The sequence below is a fragment of the Narcine bancroftii genome, chromosome 3, assembly GCF_036971445.1.
Source record: "Narcine bancroftii isolate sNarBan1 chromosome 3, sNarBan1.hap1, whole genome shotgun sequence".
NCBI classification, from domain to species: domain Eukaryota; kingdom Metazoa; phylum Chordata; class Chondrichthyes; order Torpediniformes; family Narcinidae; genus Narcine; species Narcine bancroftii.
This window is the reverse complement of record NC_091471.1, coordinates 262,723,870-262,751,457: the sequence shown is the minus strand read 5'-3', so window position 1 is coordinate 262,751,457 and position 27,588 is coordinate 262,723,870. Positions and strand designations below refer to the sequence as shown.

Below are 27,588 nucleotides of genomic sequence, written 5' to 3'. Positions count from 1 at the left end.
ATTTTCAACTCTTTATAAGACAACATTCCTACAACATCCAACATTTTCCTTATTCTCCTATTTCTATCTTATTTATCCCCAATCTCCCCTTCACCTCCTGAGTTGTCCTTTATCCCTTGTCGGACAACCACATCTCCCCTCTCCATTAGGATTTGCGAATCCACTCGCAAGCGTCAACTGATTTTGCAGTGACCGCTATTTCCCCCCACCCCGCCTCCCCCAGAAAAGATTTCACTTTTCATATGTCACAAAGGTCACTCTTTTAATTCCCTCCTTATTCTCTCTATTCCATTACCTTCCCTTATTAATTCTTGTCTATACTATCTATATTTTCCTCTAAGTACAGATACAATCATGTATGCTCTTTGTCTCTATTCACTCTTATACCTCTTTACCCACATAAATATCATTTTAACTCTCATTACCTGTCTTCCTCCCTCAGTCTATTTTTGTAATTGTTCTGCAAATTTTCGTGCTTCTTCTGGATCCGAGAATAGTCTGTTTTGTTGTCCTGGAATAAATATTTTCAATACCGCTGGATGCTTTAGTATAAATTTATACCCTTTCTTCCATAAAATCGCCTTTGCTGTATTGAACTCTTTTCTCTTCTTTAGGAGTTCAAAACTTATATCTGGATAAATGAAGATTTTTTGCCCTTTATACTCCAGTGGTTTGTTGCCCTCTCTTACTTTTTCCATTGTCTTCTCCAGTACCTTTTCTCTTGTAGTATATCTTAGGAATTTTACTACAATAGATCTTGGTTTTTGTTGTGGTTGTGGTTTAGAGGCCAATACTCTATGTGCCCTTTCTATTTCCATTTCTTGCTGTAGTTCTGGACATCCTAGGGTCTTAGGGATCCACTCTTTTATAAACTCCCTCATATTCTTGCCTTCTTCATCTTCCTTAAGGCCCACTATCTTTATGTTATTTCTTCTGTTATGGTTTTCCATTGTATCTATTTTTTGAGCTAGTAGTTCTTGTGTCTCTTTAGTTTTTTTATTAGATTTCTCCAATTTCTTTTTTAAGTCTTCTACCTCCATTTCTGCTGCTACTGCCCGCTCTTCCATCTTGTCCATTTTCTTTCCCATTTCTGTTAAGGTCATCTCCATTTTATTTATTTTCTCTTCTGTGTTGTTTATTCTTTTTCTTAAATCCTTAAATTCCTGTGTTTGCCATTCTTTAAATGACTCCATGTATCCTTTAATAAGAGCAAGTATATCCTTTACCTTGCCTTTCTTTTCTTCTTCTATTTCACTGTACTCTTCCTCTTCCTCTTCTTCTTCCTCTGGGTTGACCATCTGTTGTTTCTTTGGTGCCCTTTCCTCCTCTTCTTTCTTGTTTCTATTGTCTTCTGTGGTCTCTTCTTGCTGCAGGTGTTCTGCACCTGTCGTTGCCGGCTGTGGAGATCGACTCCCCAGCTGGTCCCCCCTCCCGTCGGTGTGTTTTTTTTCATGCGCGGTTGCGCACTTTTACTCGGCTCAACGAGCCATTTTTGTAGTCCACTTTCTACCGACCTGAGGGAGCGGGTTTCTCTCTCCACAGCGGGCCTCTTCGGACAGGTAAGGCCTTCACCTTTTTCCTCCGTTGTCTTCTCTTCCTCTCTTCTTACCGTTGCTTTCGATTTTTCTTTTTTTGTCACCATCTTCTTTCCACCTTTATACTCACTTTTCTGTAACTTTTATTTCTGTGCCTTTGTGTTTTCCTTTGTTTTTCCCGACTTTTCTGGAGAGGGCTGGAGTTCACCGTCCGGCCACTACTCCATCACGTGACTCCTCCCCAAGCTTTTTGTATATTTAAAGTCAAATTTATTGTCATCAAATTGCACAAGTACAACGCGATGAAACAGCATTCGCTTGTCCTTTTGCAAAGCATGCAGACACACAACCAGGCATAACACATACATACAGGCAAACAATATGCTGGAAAAATATTTTATCTATATAAATAAATATTGTTTTGTGCATATGAGAGTCTCAGATGTTTAGTATGATTAGTTGCTTTGATCAATCAGCATTCTCACTGCCTGATCCTCCTGTATCTCATTCCTGACGGGAGCAGCTGAAAGATGCTGTGTGCAGGGTGGAAGGGGTCCTCATTGATTTTGCATGTCCTCTTCAGGCAATGATCCTGCTAGATTTGGGGGAAGGAGACACCCATTGATCCTGTAGATTGAGCTCCAATCCATTTCTCTGCAGCAACTGTTCCACACTGTGATGCATCCATCCAAGTCGCCCTTGACGGAGCTCCTGTAGAAGGTTGACATGATGGTGGCCCATAACCTTGCTCGCTTCAGTCTTCTCAGGAAGTGCAGTCACTGTTGTCCTTCCTGTCAAGTGAGGAGATGTTGTGTGTCCATTATAGGTCTTTAGTTAACTCCAAAATCTAGAGGTGAAGTGATGAGTACTTACTGCCATATACTACATATGTGTTGAGCTTAATCTCCATTTGGGCAACATCTGACCACATATACATCCATGGTTCCAAGTATCAAGTTCACTTGGCGGAGAACCTTACGTGGTCCCTTAAACCAAGCTCAATAGCCAAGAAAGCTCTGCAGCACCTCTACTTCCTCTAAAAAGTTGTAGGTGTCCTGCAGGATAAATTGCAACTGGATCATTAACATCCCATCCAAGAGATGATGGAGGGTAGCAACTTAACAACAGTACTCATCAAGTACTCATCCTCTGTACTTCTTTGCTTATGACTGTACAGCTAAATACTGTTCCAAATGTGCAGACATCACAATTGAAGGCTGGCTATCAAATAATGATGAGACAGAGTACAGAATAGCAGCATGGTTCCGAGAAAACAACCATTTTCTCAATGTCAGTAAGATGAAGGAGGTGACTGTAGACTTTAGAAGAGTGGTTGTAGACAAGCCCACTGTCCACATCAATGGTGCTGAAATGGAAAGTATAGACAGCTTCAAGTTCTCGGGAATCAGCATTTCCAGTGACGTGACCTAGACCATTTACATTGCTGAATCCGTAGGAAAGCACACCAATGCATCTACTTTCTGAGAAGACTAAATAAATTTGGCATGTCCCCCTTTCCCCTCCACAACTTCTGAAGGTGCACTGTTCAAGGAGTACTTGCTGGATGCATTGCAACCTGTAGTGGGAGCTGCTTTGTTCCAGAGTGGTAGAAGGTGTTGACTGTAGCTGAGAACATCATACAAACTTCCCTCCCCTCAATGGCCTTCATATTTCTCACTGAGAGCTGACACACTGAAAGACCCATCACACCTGATACTCCCTCTACTGCTTCCATTGGGTAGTAGCTCAGTGGTATGAAATTGCGAACCAGTGGGGTAAAAGACAGTTTCCTCCCTGCAGTCTTCAGGCTCCTGTGTGAACCCCATAACGGTGCTCTCATGCTGTCCTTGCTGTACTAATTGATCTTTCTTTATTCCTCTGGATTTGTGCCCTTCCCATTCTATATTATACATTAGAGTTTTTTTTTATAAATTTTTATTTTTCACTGTGAACCATATCAACCAAAATATATACAAACATTTCTCATTAAATATACACAGTGGCATTTTCTCCCTTTTTCCCCCCTACCCTCCCTCCACCCTTCCCACCCCCCTCCAAAACCAATAATTATTCAACATATACAATACAATAAAACCATTAAACAATGTCTTCACACAATGTAAAATAAACATGAAAAATGTGTCATCTACTTTTACACCCTGAATCAAGTCATTTTGTCTTCTTATCATTTTAGGGGGGGGTGAAGGTCTGAGGCTAGCCCTCTCTGTTATGTTCCATATGTGGTTCCCAAATTTGTTCAAATAATGTGACTTTATTTTTTAAATTATATGTTATTTTTTCCAATGGAATACACTTATTCGTTTTCATGTACCATTGCTGTATTCTCGAGCTCTCTTCCATCTTGTACATTTTTTTGCTACTGCTAAGGCTATCATAATAAATCTTTTTTGCACTTTATCCAATTTGAGGCCTAATTCCTTACTACTTATATTACTTAGAAGAAAGATCTCTGGATTTTTTGGTATGTTATTTTTTAAAATATCTGATTTAGATCTTCCCAAAACATTTTCACTTTCGTACATGCCCAAATTGCATGTACTGTTGTTCCCATTGCCTTCTTACAGCGAAAACATCTATCTGATAATGTTGGATCCCATTCTTTTAACTTTTGAGGCGTGATATATAACCTGTGTAACCAATTATACTGTATCATGCGTAACCTTGTGTTTATTGTATTCTTCATAGTTTCAGAACATAACTTTTCCCACAGTTCATTTTTTATCTTTATGTTTAAATCCTGTTCCCACTTTTGTTTAGGTTTGTAGCTTATTTCATAATTTTCCTTATCTCGCAGCTTAATGCACATGTTCATTATAAATCTTTTAATTATCATGTCTGAAATCACATATTCAAAGCTGCTTCCTTCTGGTAATCTCAGTCTGTTTCCCAATTTATCCTTTAGATAAGCTTTCAGTTGATGATATGCAAACATTGGACCATGAGTTATTCCATATTTGTACTTCAACTGTTCAAATGTTAATAAATTATTTCCCAAAAAGCAATTTTCTATTCTTTTGATTCCTTTTCTCTCCCATTCTCTAAAGGAAAGGTTATCTATTGTAAAAGGGATTAGTGGGTTTTGTGTCAATAACAATTTTGGTATTTGGTCATTCATTTTTTTCTTTTCTAAGTGGATCTTCTTCCATATATTAAGTAAATGATGCAATACTGGTGAGCTTTTATATTGCATCAGCTTTTCATCCCACTTATAAAGTATATGTTCTGGTACCTTCTCCCCTATTTTATCTAGTTCTATCTTAGTCCAGTCTGGTTTTTCCCTTGTCTGGTAAAAATCTGATAATACCTTAATTGTGCTTCTCTATAATAATTTTTAAAGTTTGGTAACTTCAAACCACCTTGGTTATACCTCTCTTAATTTATCTAACGCTACTTTTGGTTTCCCCCCTTTCCACAAGAATTTCCTTATTATTCTCTTTAGTTCATTAAAAAATTTCTCTGTAAGGGAATTGGCAACGATTGAAATAAGTATTGTATCCTTGGGAAAACATACATTTTAATGCAATTTAACCTCCCTATCAACGTTAGCAGTAATTTTTTCCAATGTTCTAAGTCTACCTGCAATTTCTTTATGAGTGGCTGATAATTTAGTTTGTACAAGTGGCTTAAGTTATTATCTAACCTGATCCCTAGGTATCGGATTGCTTGTGTTTGCCATTTAAATGGTGATTCTTTTTTAAATTCTGTATAATCTGCGTTACTCATTGGCATCATTTCACTTTTATTTGCGTTGATTTTGTACCCCGATATTTCTCCATACTCCTTCAATTTCTTATGTAATTCTTTTACTGATATTTCTGGTTCTGTCATCTACAAATAAGCTGATTTTATACTCCTCCTTTATTTTTATCACTTTTATTTTATTTTCTATTCTTATCAGTTCTGCCAATGGTTGTATTGTTAAGGTGAACAATGAGGGGGGATAATGGACATTCCTGTCTAGTTGACCTACTTAATTTAAATTGGCTCAATACATATCCATTTACTGTTACCTTTGCCAACGGTCCATTATATAATGCTTTAATCCAATTAATATATTTTTCTGGTAGATTGAACCTCTGTAATACTTTGAATAAATAATTCCATTCTACTCTGTCAAAGGCTTTTTCTGTGACTAAAGCAACAGCCACTGTTGGCTTCTTATTTCCTTGAAATGCATGAATTAGATTAATAAGTTTACAGACATTATTCACTGTTCGTCTTTTCTTAATAAATCCAGTTTGATCTTGTTTTACTATTTTAGGTACACAATCGGCCAATCTGTTTGCTAATAATTTTGCTATTATCTTATAATCCAAGTTAAGTAGAGATATTGGTCTATATGATGCTGGTGTTAATGGATCCTTCCCCATCTTTGGTATTACTGTAATTATTGCTGTCTTACATGAATCTGGCAAGTTTTGTGTTTCTTCTATCTGGTTCATTACTTCCAGGAGAGGAAGAATTAATAACTCTTTAAATGATTTATAGAATTCTATTGGGAATCCATCCTCTCCTGGTGTTTTATTGTTTGGCAGCTTTTTTAATATATCCTGTACTTCCTCTATTTCAAATGGTTTTATTAGTTTGTTTTGTTCCTCTTCTTGCAATTTCAGCAGTTCAATTTTAGCTAAAAACTCTTCTATTTTATCATCTTGCCCCTCATTCTCGTTTGGTATAATTGTTCATAAAATTTTTTAAAGTTCTCATAAATCTCCATTGGATTATATGAAATTTGTTTGTCCTTTTTCCTTGATGCCAGAATCATTCTTTTAGCTTGTTCTGTTTTAAGTTGCCAGGCTAATATTTTATGTGTTTTTTCTCCTAGTTCATAATACTTTTGCTTTATTTTCATTGTTCTTCTCCACCTTGTACGTTTGTAATGTTTCTTATTTTATTTTTTTGTCCGCCAATCTCTCTTTTTCGTTATCCCTTTTTACTAGTTCTTTTTCTGTACTTATTATCTCCCTTTCCAACTGCTCTATTTCCCGATTGTAATCCTTTTTCATCTTAGTTACATAACTTATTATCTGCCCTCTAATGAAGGCTTTCATTGCGTCCCATAATATAAATTTGTCTTTCACTGATTCCGTGTTTATTTCAAAATATGTTTTAGTTTGACATTCAATAAATTCTCTAAATTCCTGCCTTTTAAGTAACATGGAGTTTAACCTCCATTGATATGTTCTTGGTGGGATGTCCTCCAGTTCTATTGCTAATAACAGGGGTAATCTAGCTTTATGCTCAGTTTTTCTAACTCTCCCTTGAATATGGGCCGACAACAAAAACATATCAATCCTTGAGTATGTTTTCTACCTACTCGAATAATGTGAATATTCTTTCTCTCTTGGGTGCTGCCTCCTCCATATATCCATGTTTAATTTCCTGCATTGATTTAACCATAAATTTGGCTACTTTATTCTTTTTACTTGTCTTTTGTCCAGTTTTATCCAACATTGGATCCAAATTAAGGTTAAAATCCCCTCTTATCAATATATTTCCTTGTGTATCTAAAATCTTCAAAAAAATCCTGCATGAATTTTTGATCCTCCTCATTAGGTGCATATATATTGAGCAAATTCCAAAATTCTGAGTATATCTGACAGTTTATCATTACATACCTCCGTGCTGGGTCTATTATTTACTTCTCTATTTTGATTGGTACATTTTTATTAATTAATATAGCTACACCTCTAACTTTTGAATTATATGATGCTGTTGCTACGTGTCATACCCAGTCTCTCTTTAATTTGTTATGTTCCACTTCAGTTAGATGCATTTCCTGCACAAATGCTATATCTATTTTTTTCATTTTTCAGTAAATTTAATAGCCTCTTAACATTTAATTTGGTTATGTATTCCATTAATATTTATAGTCATATAATTTAACATGGCCATCTCATACCCTGTTTATACCTCATTTCCGCTTCCTCACCACGACCATTCCCTTTTCCCCCATTTTCATCTCTGTTTTCCCTTTTTAAACTCAATGTATGACAACACATTTAAAACATAAAATACTCCAACACCTCCCACACTCAATATTACCTTAACTCCAAGTGCACCCCCCCCCCCCTCTCTGAGTTTCCCCTTATTCCTTGCCAGGCAACCACAACTCCCCTTTCCATTTGGATTGTGATCTTGTTCACAAGCGTCAACTGATTTCGCAGTGACGGTTATTCTCTTCCCCCCCCCACCCCCAACCACCCCCAGAAAACACTTTTTTTTAACACTTATAACAAAGCTCTCCCTTTTTCCCCCTTCCTTCCTTCCCTTCTCTTTTCCCTCTTTAGTTCTTTACATATACATTGTTTTTACATCTTTATATATACTTTATCGCCATTCTTCATTCTTGTTACATCTCTCCTTCTGTCCTGCAAATACTCTGCGAATTCTTGTGTTTCCTCTGGATCCGAGAACAGTCTGTTTTGCTCCCCGGATATAAATATTTTAAGCATAGCTGGATGTCTTAACATGAATTTATTACCTTTTTTCCATAGGATCGATTTTGCTGTATTAAACTCCTTCCTCTTTTTTAAGAGTTCAAAACTTGTGTCTGGGTAAAAAAATACTTTTGACCCTTGTATTCCAATGGTTTATTATCTTCTCTAATTTTATTCCTTGCCTGTTCCAGTATATTTTCTCTTGTTGTATATCTCAAAAATTTTCCTAAGATGGATCTTGGTTTTTGATGTATTTGTGGTTTCGGAGCTAACGCTCTGTGTGCCCTTTCTATTTCCATTTCTTCCTGCATTTCTGTCATTCGCAGATCCTTCGGGATCCATTCTTTCATAAATTCCTTCATATCTGTGCCTTCTTCACCCTCCTTCAGGCCCACTATTTTTATATTGTTTCACCTATTATAATTTTCCAACATATCAATTTTCTGAGTTAACAACTCTTGTGTCTTTAACTTTTTTGTCACTTTCTTCCAATTGTCCTCAAGTCGTTTACTTCCATTTCTTCAGCCGTTTCTCGTCCTTCCACATTTTCTACCCTTTTCCCTATTTCTGTCATGACTAGTTCTAATCTTTGCATTTTATCTTCTGTTCTTTTCATTTTTCTTTTAATTGCATTAAATTATCTGTTTTACCTTCTTTGTGAAGATTTTGGTCTTCTTCTTCCTCTTCTTCTGTGTCTGTACCTGTGTTTGTGTCTTCTTCTCTTTGTATCTGTGTCTCTTCTGATTTTCCTGATGAGTTGCTTGTCTTACTTTGTCGGGCCTTTCTTGCTGGGCCTCTTGCTGTTGCTCCTCTCCTTCTGAGCTGCTCATCTGTTGGGCCTCCTGCTGCTGCTCCTCTTGCTGTTCACCACGTTGACTTTCTTTCTCTCCTGGTACCTCACTCCCTCTCCTGCCGCCCTGGTGTCGGACGTCCCCCAGCTGGTTGCCCGCTCCTTGGCTGAGCCCCCCTCCCGTCGGTGTTTTCTTTTACCTTAGATTGTGCACTGCTCATGTGCGACTCTTCGCGCATGCGCAGTTGCACACTTTTGTTTGGCTCAGAGAGCCATTTTTGCAGTCCACCGGTCAGGGGGTCGCGATTCTGCAAGCTCAGAGAACGGGTGTTCTGCGCTACCATGGTTCCCTGTTCCTCCTTTCTTGTCCAGTGACTTTTCTTTTTCTTCCCATTGTTTTTACTTTTTCCTTCTTGGTTGCCATCTTCTTTCTCTTTGCAACTTTATCTTTTATTTCTTATATTTTATATTTGTTGAACTTTGTCTTTTCTTGACTTTTTTCTGGAGAAAGCTGGTTTTACCCTACTGGCCACTACTCCAACACGTGACTGCTCCATTATACATTAGAGTTGACCCATTTGGGTGTGTGGAAGGACCCACTCACAGTAGCAGGTATAATGTGAGAAATAAATTTAAAGTTATATTTGTATCTACTTGCACTACTATGTCAAGTGGCCCATTCCAGGCACCTACTGCTATGTAAATAAAAGCTTTTAAACTCCTTCCCCCATTCTTGTCTCTGCATCAGTCTTGCAGAAAATCTTACAATTCATACACTGCAGCAACTTCCTTTTTGTTTGACAATCATTTAATAGAGTTGTATTTTAAAATTACTTGCTGTTCTTATCTGTGCTAAATGGATGATTAGCTTGTCTTCATGCATCAGAATTTTTTCAAGTACATTCACCAGATCAAAATCTGGCGATACTCTTGGCACTTCATTTTATCTGTTTCTATATCTGCTGACGTCGAGTTTGCTACATTTGGCAGGTCTTACCATGTGCACTTTTCCTGCTTATGTTTTTTTTTAATTTTTATTTTTCACACTGTGAACCATATTGACCAAAATACACACAAACATTTCCCTCTTGAATATACACAGTGTCATTTTCTCCCCTTTTCCCCCCCTCCCTTCCCTCCCTCCTTCCCATCCCTCTCCCCACCCACTCAATGTTCTACATATACAATACATTAAACCCATTAAACAATGTCATCACGCAATGAAAATAAACAATAGATTTTCCCATGTTTCATTCTTTATCTTTATGTTTAATTCTTGTTCCCACTTTTGTTTGGGTTTACAGCTTATTTCATCATTCTCTTTCTCTTGCAGTTTGATGTACATGTTTGTCTTTTCCTGCTTGTGTTGAAGGCAACAAAGAAAGAACAAATGTTTTACTGTTTCACCAACATGTCACTTCTCTTTCTGCTTGCTTTTGTCTTCAGTTTGATTCTTGGTAAAGATCCACTCTTCTTTGTCAACCTAGTGTAGTCCAGAATATTGTGATATTTGATATTATGTCCTGTTTAAGTTTAGAAAAAAATAGATATGCCATTAAAGATTTAAATACTAATTTCTTAAAGACATGTGGTCCTTTTATGGACCATTACCATAATCTAAAGTTTTAAGACTGATCTAAACTTCGATGCTGTAAAGGTAAAGGTTCCATTATTGTCAAGTAATACTACATTTAGAATGAAACATGCATGAAATTCTTTAACTTTTGTCCACCGTAAGGCAGACAGAGTCGCCACTTTGTCCAGCGTCCCTCACAGAAACCTACAGCACCAAGTGTTCCTAGGTGGTCTCTGCTCCAAGAACTCACCAGACCTGAGCCTCCTTAGCTTCTGAGATCAGATAATCTCAGGCGTATTCAGGCTTTGTTGTTAGTTTCCGAGTTGTTGTCACTTGATATCCACATGTTAGGTTTTATTTTCTAATCTTGCTAAATGGAAGGGGTTTTGACCAAAGGGGTTTTTTCTTTTTTTCTTCTTCTGCAATTGTATCTTAAAATATAATTATACAGTTTAATTTGTATAATTGTAAATTTCAGTAAAAATATTTTAAAAATAAAAGATAAATCCCCTGTCCCATGGATGTTATACTCCTTGGAATACCTTTCTTGTTGAATCTAGATGTCCCAATTGCTCTTTTCCGATCTTATTCCTTATCTATCATTTCCTCTTTGGAAAGTTACTTGTATTGACAAAATAAGCATCTAACACCAAGATTAAAGGTCTTTCAAATGTAGAACAATTTTAAACTATTTTATCTAATTCTGAAGTAATTTTATGTTTAATGTTGCCAGAATATTGTGGACTAAAAAAATTGTGCTTGTATAAATGCTCAGAGCAATTGAAATTGCTTGGGGTCATATGGGAAAGTATGGTGGTGTGTTCTCTGTTCCTTGCAATCTTCCATCAGTGAGGAATTAGAACTACCCTCTGTTTATTGCATTGTGGCAAGTTTGAATATCTGGATCCCTTGTTCTGAAATGCATCCTGGGTCCACTGAGCACACGTTCCACATTCCCAGGACACCTCTGGAAGCAAAATTCTTGGTACAAGTCAGCAACGCCTTCATAATAAGCAGGGAGATATCTTTCTACCTTAGAAGAGGTCCAGGGTGATTTTTGGCACGTCGCTGAATACTGTAATGAACTTCGACGGGTGTTCAGTGTATATTACACAGATTGGTTGCCTGGTTTGGATGCAAGTGCACAGAAGACTAAGCAAAGTGGCAAACGTAGCCAAGTCGACCGCAGGCATCTACCTCCCGTCCACTGGAGGCATCTCCTTGAGAAGGAGCCAGCTCTTGTGGCGGCGGCACAGTGTGGCGGTGTGGAGAGCAGCGACCATGGGCTTCGGGGACTTGAAGGCCGCGGAAGGCCTGCAGTTGCTGAACGATTTCCTGGCGGATCACACCTACATTGAGGGGTTCGTTCCATTCGCAGGCAGACATCGCTGTGTACGAAGCTGTTGGCACGCCACCAGCCCCTACTCTCCATCATTCACTTCGTTGGTATAACTACATTTGCTGCTGTGAAAGCACAAAGTAGCCTTCCAGGTGTAAAGCAGCCACTTGGCAAATACAGTCCACAAAATGTGGCAGATACAACCTCAGCAAAGGCAGCCGCAGATGACGACGATATTGATCTCTCTGGGTCTGATGAGGAGGAAAGTACGGAAGCTTAGAGGATAAGGGATATGAAGTGAAAAAGTCCAAGAAGCCAGCGCTCATTGCTAAGTCAACAGTTTTGCTGGATGTGAAACCATGGGATGATACCATTTGCAAGTCAAAACTGGAGGAGTTTGTGTGTTCTGTCATGATGGATGGCTTAGTTTGGGGTTCCTCCAAACTGGTTCCAGTGGGTTATGGCATCAAGAAACTACAGATCCAATGTGTGGTGGAAGATGACAAGGTGGGAACAGATTTGCTCGAAGAAGCTATCACTGCATTTGAAGATTACGTTCAATCTGTTGATGTGGCAGCCTTCAACAAAGTGTAAAACATCAAGGGTGTGGAATCAATCATTGTGTCTGCAAGAAAAATGGAAGTTGTTGCAAATAAATTACTGTGCGATCTTGAGTCACATCATTGTAGCCTAACTAAATGGATTTGTGAGGTTCGGATTCTCCGCTGTCTATAAGGAGTTTTCACGTTCTCCCCATGTCTGCATGGGTTTCCTCGGGTGCTCTGGTTTCCTCTCACTCCTCAAAAACGTAGCAGGGATGTAGGGTGTAATTGGGGAGAACAGGCTTGAATTCCGGATACCAGAGATTTTACTGTATTTCTGATGTAATGTGCGGTGTGATTGGGGGAACTAAGTTGTACACTGCAACAGTTTGAGTGAGGAAATAAATCTGCCTTTCATTATGCTGATTAAAGGATTAATATTTGCTAGGAAACCCCAAGTACCTCACACATTCTTTAAAATAATTCCACCCATGAAATAATTGTTTATGTTTTAAGAGAGATCTGAAAGGAGGCCTTTCTGTAGCTCCCAATTCTTGCTAGCTTATGAATGCACCCTAATTTCAACCAGTAAATATTAATTTATTGTTGCTGGATCACGCTTTGTAATCCGAGATGAACTGCTATTCAAGGCTTATTTTAATTCGTGCCCCAGCTGACACTGCAAATGGAAAGATTATAGAAAAGTAGAAATTTATAGCTATTCAACTAATGCATTTATAATAGGCATAACGAAAATGAACATCCTAGCTCCTAATTATAGTGGCCTGAGCTAAACTACTCCAGGTACTTGTTGAAGTGGTAGGAATTTCTCCTGTCAGCACCTGTCCAAAGAGTGAATACCAGAACCCAGAACTCCTCATCCAGTACACCTTTTGTGTTTTGTGCCGTATGTACCTGTATCACCAGCTTGTCATTGTCCTCTTGTAGTCTCTGCAGGCAGGTTATTTATGATTTTAAAGCTCTTCTCCCAATTGCAAGATTTCTTGGTGATGGGAATATTGTATATGAGATAAATATAATGATATGAATAAATACTGTATATCTATTCATTGTTAAATGATATAAGCAGCAGTAGCCGTCTCTATTTAATGTGCTATATCTATTCATTGTTAAATGATATAAGCAGCAGTAGCCGTCTCTATTTAATGTGCTGGTACCTCTGCAGGTGTGACGATTGAGGGAATTCCTTCCCACAAATAGAGCAGGTGTGTCTGGTGTGCCAGTAGCCTTTATAAAACAGTAAACCCTTCCTAGAGTGGATATTCGCAGAGAAAGAGAATGAAAATGACCCAGATCTAGGAAGAGAAGCGTCATTTCCAAACCTGAGCATGCAGCCAGCATCATAGATTTGGAGAACAAAGCCTCAGTTCATCAAGAAACGGGGAAGATTGATAGACCCTCTCAATGTGGAATCAGATGGTCCAGCTCGTCCATCTCTTGTGATTGATGCTGAAGGACGGGATGAGTCAACTAATAGCGAGAATGATATAGTAGGTGTTCTAATCTTTTCAGGATTTTCATGAAAAGTAAGGATATTGCAAGTGGAGGGAACCTAATCAATGACTTCAAGCAACTTTCAAATGTACTGCTCTGTACATATGTCATCTTTTGCCTAATGGTGATTTAGAAGAACTTCATACCACGTGGTGCCTGGATGCTTCAATGTTTATTAACGACGACCCATTCCTGTATTTCTGCTTGAAAACAAAATAATTTCTGTGGGCTGAGCAATTTCTTTTCAAATGAAGATTCTAAAAAATATTTTAGACCTTCTGTCCCCAGGTGGCCCAATTAGCCTCAAGCCCCCGTAAGTTTTAAAGGGTAGGAGGAAACCTGAGCACCCAGAGGAGACACGGGGGAGTGCATGCAAACTCCTTAAAGTCAGTCCTGGATTCGAATCCCAGTCGCTGGTGCTGTAACAATTGTACTAACATGCTGCCCATTAATCGAAGCATTTCTTCAGTTGTAGAGTAATGGATACACGATCACTTTGACAAAGTTATCCCAATCCTCTATTCTTTCCCTGGACAGCTTTTCCATTTAATGTAACTCTTATTTCCCTTGTCCATTCCAAATAGTTGTCTAATAAACCACTCGACTGTTTCCAGTCCACTTACATTTTTCTTTCAAAAAGGCCAATAGAGTACATTGTACTTCAGATGTGTCCTCAGCAGTGTCTTGAGTTACAACTTTTGTATTAAGTCCCCCAGTAATAAATGGTAACATTCCATTGTTCGCTTGGCACATTGAGACCATTTCAATCTCCTTTACCTTTGATTTATTCTGGGAGTATTGCTTCATAGTTGCTCCATCCAATTTTTGTTTGGGAGATTGCACTCAGTAAACTATCATATTTGGTACCATTTCTAACATTTGAGTCTCTTGAACTGCATGCAGTCATGTCTTGTTTTGGAAGAAATGATTTGTCTTTTTGAATTAGTGAACTCAGGGCCTTATCATAAAATGAGTATTTTTCATTTGACATGCGGTCCAAACAACATATTCAGAATTAGGTTCATGTGCCCTGGGATTTTGTTTCTGACTTTTTTCCAAGGGTAGGGGAATTTAAACTAGAGAATATCTGTTCATGGTGAGAGGGAAACTATTTAAAGGAGAACTGAGGTGCAACTTTTCATTCAAGGAGGTGGTATATCGAACCAGCTGCAAGAGGAGGTGGTAGAGGCAGATACAATCTTGTTTTTTAATTTTTAAAAAAAGCATTTGTACAGGTATACGGATAGGAAAAGAATAGAAGCATATAAACCAAATGCAGGACAATGGGATTTGTGTGGAGGCAGCTTTGTTAGCACAGATACATTGGGCTGAAGGGCCTGATTCTGTGCTGTATAATTCTTTGACTGAAATATTTGTAAAAATGCCTTGTTTACTTAAGATGGAACAAGTAACACCATGGAAACATGTTAATATCTGTGAAGGATATGTAGTTATGATTTCCCAGACTTAGTCAACCAAACAAATGAGACGATAATGCCAAGGATGTAATCTATTTATAATTATGTTATTACCATTACATCATTAATTGTTTGAGTTATAGCAGCTCATTAACCTTCAAATGATCCTCACTGTGAACATTGTGTAACTGCTTCTGAAATCGTGCTCTTCAGCTCATTTGTCATCGGGGCCCATCTCATTAGCGAGGAGGAGCCTGCAGTTCAAAGTAATCCCCATATCACAGTTTCAAACTGAACCAGAGGTTGTGGTAATGTTGTTTCCTTTCTAATCTCTTATCGACAGTTAGCAGCTCATTTTACTGGAAAAACAAAGACCTGGGGTCCATTGGCCCTATCTTTCACACCCTTCTTCACATTAGCAACGTCCCTCCTGTTCAGCAAGTTGGTCTTAACTGTCCATACGTCCACACTAATAGCCTGTGGGGAAATTAGTCAACTGCTTGCCAACAATCCAAGTAAACTATGTCTCCTGGACTTTTATCTAAATCTAATTATCTTCTCAAAGAATTGCTTGACTTAGTCATGATCTATGAACTTGTAGAAATCTTACTAATTGAGTCAGAAGGCTGTGGGTTCAAATTCAGTCCGATTGTGCTGACACTGAATACGATGGACTAGATTAACCTTTCAGATAGTGTGATCTCTCTGATCATTGATAATCTCTGGCATCCTGATAATAAATTATATTAAGGGATCAACAATTAACATAAAGGATATTAGGTTATCAATTTTCTATTTACATGGATTTGCCGTGTACAAATTTGGATTCTGTGTATCACCTGCATTTAAAATTATTTCATTCTTGAGACTTGAAAAGAAAAAAATAATTTTTTTCTTTAATCCTGGATTGTTTCTTATCATAAATATATTGTAAATTTTAGATGATCACTGACAACCTTTATAATATCTTCAGTGCATTCATTTTTACTTCAGGTATTATGTTCAACATTTAAGTAGTTGTTGGCTTTTTCTGCAAAAATATATCAGAATATTAAAATGACGTTTGTTTCAAGAGGTCCTTCAATAACTCCAGACAATCATGTTCTCTTGTGCTTTCTTGGGAGATCTAGGATTTGATCTATTTGGTCTAGGTGAATTGTAGGCATTTGCTCCTCCAATCTTGCGCATACATGAAGACCCACCTTAAATCCCTACCATCTCTGTGCATTCGGGAGCATAGTTATTATGTTTGGGAATCGAGTGCCATGCCCTTACATTGTGCCATGTCCTTACATTGTACCTGCCTCATCTTGCTACCAAGTCCCTTTTTTTTAAATAATAAAGCATGTGATGATCAATGTGACCTGAAGGGCTGAAGGACTTTTCCCAAACATTGTGATGACCTCTGTTGAGCATTTGCTGTGCGTCCCTCTTCTTGCTTTTCTCCAAAATGGAGAAATTTCAACCTATTGCGAGCAGTCTGCGTATGAAAAAATTGCAGCTTAATCTTACCTACCTTGCCTTGTTCCCTTTTCCTCTCTCCCACTACCCACCCACTTGCTTCCTGCTGGAGATAAAGCGATATCACATTGATAAAAGCGTATGGAGGTTCCAGGAACAAAAACATTCCTACAGCTGTGAGATTACCAATTCAGTGCTGTTCTGTAATGACACTGATTATAATCTTTCTGTGTCAGTTATGCCTGACTTCACAGCTCTGTCAGGACTACATTGTAAAGAACTTGAACAGCAAAGGAAGTACCATTCTAGCTGGATAAGTCCAAAGGGCTTAATTGAACTTGTGGTACTTTAGCAAGTTGATTAAAATCTTTGGCACTGTTTTAAGATAGAAGAGTCAAGATGAGATGCATTTTCTAAAACACGAGAGATAGAAAACAAAGGGTTTAGCTTCACAATGCTTTCATTGCACGTCCTGATCATATAACACTCAGCTCTCGTAAAAAATTCTAAAGCTACAACTTATGTGATACATTTCACTGTTTTGCGTGGAGTACAATTTGGACAGCAGCACCTGACTGATGGATTTTTTAAAAAAATAATGGCCTCAAAATTAGGTTGGGGCATTGTGTTGATAATTTGTAAGAAACTGTAGACCACTGATTCCCAGTAAAGTTATTCTCATTTCTTCTGAGATGCTGACACCAAATCACACATTTGGCAGTCTTTTATTGTGAAAAACAATAAAATCCGGTGTGAATTTCTGGGTGGCTGCCCTCAAAACTTACTGAATTTTGCCAAATTAACTTGAAAGATGAGGTGAAGGGAAATTAGTCAATTTAAGATCATTAACCATAACCTCCTAGGTTATCTAATTGGGCAGGTGGCGAGTGTGTCTTGGATCCTTGATCTCTCTGGACAGTACTATTTCCCCAGACGTTGTTGCTGCGATTGTGTTTGACAAGGCTGTTGCCTGAATTGATTGTGGATTCTGCACCCCTCACTCCTACCTCCTGTTTTTGTGTAACTTGGTGTAATTATGGATGCAAGGAAAGGGAAAAAGAAGTCTGGGAGATCAAAGTGAAGGAACAATAACTGGAACCAAAGTTTAAAAGAGTTTAAACAAAGTTCAAACGACCAGATTGTCAGATTAATGTAGTCAAAATATGATATAATAAATACTGGAGTGGATATTGTCAGCAAGGATGTTGACTTTAATATTTTTTAAGCAACTGGATTAATGTTATTGCATTCTTGCTCATGTTTTAAAGAGGCCTTGGTATGTGCATTTGATGAGTTTTCGGTTCTATGTTAAATAATAACTTCACATTTGTTTTTTCTAATGTAGTTTGTAAGGAACCACCTTATAAAGTAGAGGAATCTGGATATGCTGGATTTATTATGCCAATTGATGTCTACTTCAAGAACAAGGTACCTCCACTTTCGTTAAACATTAATTTTAATTAACTAAATACAAATCATCTCATGACGAGTCACATCAAAAACATTTTTGTATATTTTTTTAACCCTCTGCCAACTAATCTGCCATATATTGTGATTTATTTTGCAAAAGAACACAAGTTGTAGGAGCAGGAATCAGCCATCTGTCCCTTCAAGCCTGCTCCACCATACTACATAAGGTACTGGCTGACCTGGCTCTGGATTCACCTCCAACTACAGGTACACAATCCTTTATCCGGAACCCTTGGGGGACAGTGTGTTCCGAATTTCGGATTTTTCCAGATTTTGGAAAGGCAAATTTAAGCCCAGCTGAATTGTGCTGCCGTGTCCACCCTCACCCCCTTCTAATCGCGCTGGCATCTCTTTCCCCCCCCCACCCCATCTCCCCCGCCCAACTCGCGCTGCCGGTCTCTTCCCCCACGCCCACCTGACTCACACTGCCGGACTCTCACCTGCTTGACTCGCGCCACCAGTCTCTCCCCCTTGCGCTGCAGGTCTCTCCATCTCGCCCTCCTGACTCACGCTGCTGGTCTGCCCCACTCGCCCACCCAACTCTTGCTGCTGGTCTGCCCCCCTTGCCCTCCCGCCCAACTTGCGCTGCCGGTCTCTCGCCCGCCCGACTTGCGCTACCGTTCTCTCTCCCAACTTGCCGGATTTTGGACCTTTCCGGATTTTAGAAGTCCGGATAAAGGATTGTGTGCCTGTACCTGCCTTATCCCCATAATCCTTGATTCCCCTTTTAAATGTTTAAATTTAGACATAAAGAAGACCCTTCCGCCCCAGGAGCCAATTACACCCAATTAATCTACAATCTCCGTACGTTTTGAAAGCTAGGCGGAAAACAGGCGCACCTAGAGAGATCCCACATAGGCATGGGGAGAATATACAAACTCCTTCCAGAAAGCGCCAGGTTGAAACCCCAGATTTGCTTAGTTGTGTTAACTGCTAAGCTAACTGTGTCACCCTACTGTGCAAATATCTAACAATGTCTTAAATATATTTAATGAGGCAGCCTGTACTGCTTCCTGGAGCAGAGAATTCCACAGATTCAGAACTGTCTGGGAAAAGCAGTTCTCCATTGTAAAATGATTCCCTTGAATCTTGAGGCTCTGACTTGTACTTATAATCTCACCTACCATTGAAAAGAACTTTCCTGCCTCTATCTTATCTATCCCTTTCATAATTGTATATATTTCTATAAGATCCCCTCTCATTCTTCTGAATTCTAGTGAGCACTGTCCCAGGCAATCTCTCCTCATAGGCTAACCCTCTCATTTCTGGAATCAACCTAGGGAACCTCCGCTGTACTGCCTCCAAAGCCATTATATCTTTTCTCAAGTAAGGAAACCAGAACGTACACAGTACTCCAGTGCTGCCATATCAGTACCCTATGCATTTGCAGCAGAACCCTTTTTCTTTAAATCCATTCCCTGTAGCAATGAAAGCATTGCACCTGCAAACCATCCTTTTGTAATTCATGCATGAGCATTCCCAAGTCCTTCTTCACAACAGCATTCTGCAATCTTTCACTATTTAAATAATAACCTGATCTTCCATTTTCCTTTCAACTTTGCAATGACCCACATTATACTTCATCTGCTAGAGCCTTATCCATTCACTTAACCCATCTATATTTTTCTCCAGATCTTCCACATCCTTTACACAATTTGCTTTACCGCTCATTTTTGGTTCCCTTGGCAGTCGAGGGAATGTGGTAAGGTGGTGGGTGAAACGGTCTTGCTCCTTGTGATGCTTTTGGGAATGAAATATTGCAGACAGACTCACTTCAATTAATCCTAATTCCCTTGGTCACATCCTAGAATGTCTCACTCTGTGCAGCAAGAACCTTGGACCATTCCATAGACACATTGATTCCAAACATTAACGTTTGTGCTGCAAAGCTGACTTTTGCCCAGTATTTATCCTTCGCTAAAACCGCCAAAATACATTAGCTGTGAACTTAAAATGAATAGCACCCAACCTTTGACTGGTAGATCTTAAATATGTAGGTCGATTTGGTGCATTGTACAGAACACCATGTTGTTGAGGATAATAGGATTTATGCAGGAAGCCACTGGAAGTTTGCAGAGGGTTTTGACATCCCGATGAAGGGCTGAGGCCCGAAATGTCAACAGCATGGAAGGCAAACTGAGTTTCTCCACTACACTTACATATTGTTTTAATGCATGGAGTGTCTGAGTAGTGAAGACATTAAGAGAATCCAAAGATGATTTCAATTGACAGTTGCCCTCCACTTGCTGGTAATTCTTATATACTTCTGCAGCTCCTAGCGGAAAAATTACATGAAGAGAAAGTGGCATATTAGGGTTATTATTAAAAAGTGAAATTACAGTTGAATTTTAGAAAAACAAAAAAAAAGATAAAGAGGCCCTGAAATTTAAACTCTCTTTTCTCCCTCTACAGATTCTCCCTGTCCTACTGGGTGTTTAAATTTCTGTGTTTACATTTGAATCTTGTAAGATTCTGATTTATAACCTTAGACGGTGTTTGGGGAAAAGGGAATGGGAGATCATGAAGGGGAAGGTGCACCACCCAGTGGTCAGAGCTAGTGACTGCAGATCACTGCAAATGTATGAAATCTAAAGTAAATACAAAATGCTGGAAATACTCAGCAGGTCAGGAAGCATCTATGGCGAGATGATGCAGAATCTTCAGCTTGAAACATTGAGTTGTGAAAATGAAGATCCAGGGAGGGGACAGGGTAAAGGATGAGAGTCAATGGCCTGACTGGTGCAGGAAACTAGTCCACATCCAGTTAATGAGTGTTCTGCATACATACAAATCAGGAGCAGGGTGAGTACACTCAGCCCCTCATGTTTGCTACCCCATTAGAACCATAGAACATTACAGCATGGAAACAGGCCTCTTCAGTCCCTTTAGTCTGTGCCGATCCATTTTTTTTGTCTAGTTCCACTGACCTGCACTGTGAACTCGATCTGGGATATCTTTGACCCTGACACCAGGAAGCAACATACCATCCTGGATACTCATTCTATTCCACAGAACCTCTTGTCTGTCCCCCTAACTTTAGAATCCCCTATCGCTTCTGCTCGCCTCTTCTCCCTTCCCTTCTTAGCCACAGGACCAGACTCCATGCCAGAGACCTAATCTCCCTGGCTTGTCCCTGGTAGATCTCCCCACTACCCCCCCCCCCCCCAAGAGTTTCTAAAATGGTATACTAGTATTTAGGGGGACAGCCACAGGAGTGCCCTGCACTGCCTGCCTGTTCCCTCTCCCTCTCTCATCTACCCTCCTCCTGCCTCCTCGGTGTGATAATGTCCTTGTAACTCCTGTCTATCACTCCTTTTACCTCCCAAATGATCTGGAGTTTATCCAACTCCAGCTCCAAGTCCTTAACTTGGTTTGTCAGGAGCTGCACCTGGAAGATTGAGTCATCAAGGACACTGCTGGCTTTCCTGACGACTCACATTTTGCAAGAGTACCATTCCCTGCCTTGGCTGCCATTCCCACTGTCTATGACGAGATGAACAAAATATATATCTAAAAATGTCTTCCCTTACCTGTGCCTACAAGTTGAATCCTTTTTGTTCCTCAAATAGGATGGGCCATTTAGTGAGATCACGACCAATCTTTTTTGTCACCTCAACTCTGCATTACTGTGTATTATTGTTTAGTAAGAATCTTTTTGTGACTGGCTTAAAAATATTAAGATACGGTGCTTTCACCTCCTTTTGAGGGATATCTTTCTTATAAGGTCAACCCTTTATTTGTAAAGAGTAGATCCAGATTATCCCAATCCAGATTATCCCAAACCCTGTCAGGTTCTTGCAGTTGTCTTGTCTCACTCTTAAATTTTAAATTTAGACATACAGCATGGTAACAGTCCCTTTCGGCCCACAAGTCCGTGGTGCCAATTACACCCGATTGACCTTACAACTCCAATATGTTTTAGAACCATAGAACCATCAAATTGTTTTGAAAAATGGGAAGAAACTGGACCCTCCAAGAAAACCCCATACATACATGGGGAGAAATGCACAACTCCTTACAGGCAGTGCGGGATTCAAACTCCAGTCCCAATTGCTGGTGCTGTAAAGCATTATGCTAAGCGCTATGCTAACCATACCACCCTCTTCTGAGCTCTAGTGTATACAAGCTCAGCATGACATTTATGCCAATGGACAACCCACCTGTTCCAGGTATGGGTTGGGTAAACCTCTGAAGACCAGACAAAACTGCAGGGAGATGCTCTGCTCCAGTGGTCTGGTCAGGTCTTTGGAAGATTTAATTAATGCTGGAATGGGGGTGGTGCTGGGGCTTCAAGTATTTTTCACATGGAGGTTGGTGATTGGAAAAGTCGGAGGGAGTCAGAATTTCACTGGATTGGGCAATCAGGGAAGTGGACTGGAGTGAATGAGCATAGAATATTACAGCACAGAACAGGCCCTTCAGCCTACAATGTTGTACTGACCTATATATTCCTCTCAAAAATAATACTAAACCCCTCCTTCCTCGTAACTCTCTATTTTTCTTTCATCCATGTGCCTGTCTAAAAGACTCTTAAATAAATGCTCCTAATAATATACCTCCACCACCACTCCTGGCAAGGTATTCCAGGCACGGTGGGGGGGGGGGGCAGGGAACTTACCCCTGATTCTCCCCTAAACTTTCTTCCCTTCACTTTGTAGAGATGTTCTCTGGTGTTTATCATGCCTGCTTTGGAACAAAGGTAGTGATCGTCCATCTTATCTATGCCTCTCAGAATCTTGTAGACCTCTATCAAGTCTCCTCTCATCCTTCTATGCTCTAAAGAGAAAAGTCCCAGCTCTGCTAAACTTGCTTCCCAAGTCTTATTTTCCAATTCAGGCAACATCCTGGTAAATCTCCTCTACATCCTCTCCATCCTTCCTGTAATCAGGTAACAGACTGAACCTGACAGGGTCTCACCAGAGATTTTTGGAGTTGCAACATGACCTCTCAACTCTTAAACTCAATGAAATCTGGCAACCCACAGGTCATTTTAACTATCCTATCAACCTGCCCAGCGGCCTTGGGAGATGTATGGATTTGGACCCCAAGGTTCCTCCGTACTGTTAAGTATCTGACCATTAGTCCTGTACTCAGCTTTCTGGTTTGTCCTTCCAAAATGCATCACCTCACCCTTGCCTGGATTGAATTCGTTCTGCCACTTTCCCCCAACTCTGCATCCTGTCTATATCCTACGACAATCTTCCACAACTCCTCCAACCTTCGTATCATCCGCAAACTAACTGACCCATCCTTTCACCCCTTCATCTCAGAATGAGATGAGAGGTGACCAGACAGAGGTTAAGTGATTGACTTGTCATTCCTGGAATGCTGTGAGCTTTTTAGATTTACTTTCTGGTGAAACCATGCACTACCATGACCACACATTTGAGCATTTAATTTGGTATTTTACTCTATTATTTTGGAATTTTTGTTTTAAGTGCAATCTTTACAAGCACATTTGATTTAAAGTGAGTATATATTATTAAAAAATAGTTCTAAATAATTATTTTTTTCTTCTTGGTCAGGAAGAACCGAAGAAAGTCTGTTTTACATACGATTTATTCCTAAACTTGGAAGGGAACCCACCTGTGAATCATCTACGCTGTGAGAAACTTACCTTTAACAATCCAACCAAGGAATTTCGGCGCAAGCTTGTAAAGGCAGGAGGGGTAAGGCTTTGGCAATGCAAGCTGTTGATCTTCATCTTGTGTCTGACTTTTCTCACATACCTTGAAATAGCAAATCAATGCTGTTCGCCTTTTATTTGGTGGCTTCCTGCTGGGCTAAAACTGGTCTTTGCACCTCCCTGAAGGACTTCTGCAGGAGACAAAGTCCTCTTCTATAAAGCCAAATCGAATACTCCAGGCCCCATGGGCTCTCCTGGAAATGATCTAGTAACATGGATAGCATCAGGTAGATACCAGTTTAAGTACAGTAAAAGTCCAAAAATCCATATGCCAGAAATCCGGACCACCCAAGAATCCGGACTCTTAAAACCTTTTAAATTTAGCGAACTTTTGTGTGCGTGCATTAGTGCCACAGATGCAAAGTGACTACACTTTAATGCAGGTAACCTTATCACAAAGAAATTCATTTCTTTCACAATGTTCATTTTTAAACATGATTTCAAGCATTACATGCTTTTTTCTGTTGTGAAAATTTTAAATTTTACATTCTGTATTTACTAATGAATAAACTATCAAAACTTACTTGTTCATCTCTTCTTTATTCCTCCTTAAATTTGAATTTTAAAAGTACAGCCTGAGAATCCAGAAAATACAGACTGATCCAATCCCCGAGCAGGATTTTAAGGCTTTTAATGTAGTTACTAATGCAGTAAAAATGCATTGTTCAAAAACATGACCACACGAGGAATTAACAAGAATGTGTAATAGTACAGATTCTATCACCAATATGTATATGTACAGATGGTAGTGTAGGATGACTGTGATTGGCTGAGAGTGTAGCCACGTCTACTGGCAGGTCTTAAAGGATTGCTCCTAGCCAGACCAGGTCATTCTGGACTGGTCGACCTACATGTCTTTTCGTTAATAAAAGCCTTGGTTTGGATCAACAAGTCTTTGGTTCTTTCGACTCGCTCTACAGAATGGACCTATCAAAATTCTGTGTTTGCCTCTGGAATGTTACAATTATCATTGGAACTCGCAGAGTGATGGATTATATAACAGTGAGTCAGAAGGACGTCCTTGAGATGGTGCCCTTCCTCCGAATAAGTGAGGGAGTCGGGATGAGCAGCCTGCCTGTTGATAAGAACCAAGAGGAAAGGAACAAGAGTTTAGGTAGCCTTGAGCAAAACACATGCACCAGAATTTGATGAAAATTAAACTGCTTTTTCCAGAGTTCAGGGAAGAGGTGCAATTGTCTCATATAGGTTTTGTCACCTCTATTGCAGGCTCGAGTATGGTTGGATAATTGCTCAAAACTAACTCAGAGTTCTATGTGGTTTGCAAGAAAATTGCTCTTTAAAAAAGTTTTCAGACATTTTTTGTGTATTTTGTTTTAGGTTATGGTGATGCCTGAAGGAACTGACACAACCTCTCGACCAAGCCCAGACTATCCCATGCTACCCACAATTCCACTGTCTGCGTTCTCTGATCCAAAGAAAAGCAAACCATCTCATGGCTCAAAGGTCAGTAATGGTACTCCATTCTTGTTCCTGTGCTCTAGGTTAACAATATTTTCAAGTAATGGCTCTTTTAAGGGAAATCGTGGAGGCAGCTTTAACTTTCAGAACGTGTGCTAAACTGATGGAGCAGCTCATCTGCTGTTAGAGAACTTGTTCGGACTGGTGAAATAGTGTACGTGCTGTACTGGGTGAGGATTTTCCCTCCTATCAGTTTAATGATCAAACTTTGAAAGGGGAAATTACACCTACTTTCATTATCCATTCCATCAGGTTCAGCTGAAGAGCAGTTTAAACTAGTGGATTTCAAACTGCCCCCCTAAACTCACATTCCACCTTAAGCAATTCCTCTGCCATGAGTGTTCTGTGGTTGGTAAGGGATTGCTTTAGGTGGGATGTGAGTGGGAAAGGAAGGTTGAGAACCACTGCTCTAGACCCAATTATTTCTGAAATATTTTGCTTGAGAAAAATTGTTACTGGCCCATTTCCTTTGGAGTTCTGAAACCGTGCACATAACGAGTCAATGAGGTTACGATTGAAGCAGTCTTTTTCAAACTCTTCCTTTCCACTCACATACCTTAAGCAATCCCTTACTAATTACAGAACACTTGTGGCATGGAGATTGCTTAAGGTGGAATGTGAGTTTAGGGGGGCAGTTTGAAAACCACTGGTTTAAATCATTACTTCACAGATATGGATTCTCCAATAGAACCTCACTCTTTCAACAAGCTAGCTCCACACAATGCTGGAGAAACTCAGCCGGTCAAACCGTGTACTTTATATAGCAAAGATAAAGATACATAACCAACGTTTCGGGTTTGAGCCCTTCATTAAGGGATGAGCCAAATGTAGGTAGACACCCGAAAAGACCCAAAACATTGGGTCATTATCTTTACACTGATAGACTTACTGAGTTTCTCCAGTATTGTTTTTTTTTTATTTCAACCACGGCGTCTGCAGACTTTTGTGTTTTACTTGCTAAAAATAGATCGACATAATGAGCAGTTAAATAGATTTCACCTGAGCTCCGTTATAAATGCTGCTGAATGAGACCTGACACAAGCTTGAGGAACAACACCATATCTTTCAAATTCTCTAACTTGCCCAGTTTTCCTTCCAAAACACAATCTACTGGGAGGAACTCAGTGGATTGAGTTTCATGGGCGGCACCTTTACAGGGCCAGTGATTGGGATCGGGCTTTGAATCCCTTGTTATCTGTAAGGAATTTGTACGTTCTCCCCACATCTCCATGGGTTTTCCCCGGGGTCTCCGGTTTCCTCCCACTGTTCGAAATGTACCAGGCATGCAGGTTAATTGGGCAGCGTGGACTCATGGGCCATACATCTAAATTTAAATCTAAAATTTATGAAGGCATGTGGTATTCTAGCCTGTGGGATCAATTGTTCTTCTCCCCCACAGATGCTGCTCAACCCACTGTGTTCCTTCAGCATTTAGTGTTTTGCCTCCGATTCTGGCACCTGCCATCTCCTGTGCATCTCCAGTCTTCCTGCTTGTATCACCTCTGGGTCATTTTTATCTGCCATCAGTCTCTTTTGCACATTCTTCTGGGTGTGTTCAGTAGGCCCAACCACACAACATTGCCCAGACTTCTTAACATTAACAGCATGTCATACATTCAAAGAAGTCTTAACAGCCTTTTAAATTTAAACATTCCAGTCCAGGAGCCCATGCCCCGTAAATATGCCAATTAACAGCGTATGTTTTGGAAGGGTGGGAGGAAACTGGAGCACCCAGAGGAAGCCCTTGCAGGCCTAAGGAGAACATACAGCTCTAGATTTGAACCCTGGTCATGGGCGGTGTAATGGCATTACACTAAGCTAACCATTGCATCCTTTAAAAAGTTACACTATTTCACATTAAAAGAGAACGCCCTCTTTTCCACCTATTGTTCTCCCCAATCTCCTCTGCGGCCTAGGTTAACTTGTTTCCTCTTTTTCTCATTTCTGATGGAGAATCTCAGTCTTGAACCTTAACTCTTTCTCTTTGCACAGATACTGCCTGGCCTGAGTTTTAGTTCAGATTTCCAAGGTCTTCATTATTTTTGATGTGCTATTTTGTTTTGACTGTACAGTTCAAGTTCACATTTTATTGTCAGAGTGCATACATGACATCACATACAACCCCAAGATTCTTTTTACTGCAGGCCAGACAGAACTTCTACTTATCAGTAATTGTAAACTGTACTCAAGAAAAATATATGTAAACAAAAGAAGAAATGTAAACAAACCATTAGCAGCTGAGCTGCAGGTCCAAACCTCCAATATGATCAGGAAGCCTTCTTTGCCCTCAGTACCCTCTTGAATCTCAGTTCTGAA

At 39.6% G+C, this 27,588-nt stretch overlaps 1 protein-coding gene, 1 long non-coding RNA gene and 1 pseudogene across 6 annotated transcripts in view; 2 read left to right on the top strand and 1 right to left on the bottom strand.

Moving 5' to 3' along the window:
- The window catches only part of mllt1a (MLLT1 super elongation complex subunit a), a 70,741-nt gene that overhangs the window by 27,978 nt on the left and 15,175 nt on the right, over positions 1 to 27,588 (top strand). For all 5 annotated transcript variants that reach the window (XM_069927922.1, XM_069927921.1, XM_069927923.1 and 2 more), the window contains 3 exons: positions 17,983 to 18,065; positions 23,633 to 23,776; positions 25,132 to 25,257. In XM_069927922.1, the coding sequence (XP_069784023.1) occupies positions 17,983 to 18,065; positions 23,633 to 23,776; positions 25,132 to 25,257 (353 nt within the window). The remainder of the gene's footprint in view (positions 1 to 17,982; positions 18,066 to 23,632; positions 23,777 to 25,131; positions 25,258 to 27,588) is intronic.
- On the top strand, positions 11,644 to 12,304 carry LOC138756473 (elongation factor 1-beta pseudogene; annotated as a pseudogene).
- LOC138758652 (uncharacterized) lies at positions 20,316 to 27,552 on the bottom strand. Its single transcript, XR_011354375.1, has 3 exons — positions 27,501 to 27,552; positions 23,837 to 23,998; positions 20,316 to 20,382 (listed from the first exon to the last, which is right to left on the bottom strand). It is a non-coding gene; the product is annotated as an uncharacterized lncRNA (long non-coding RNA).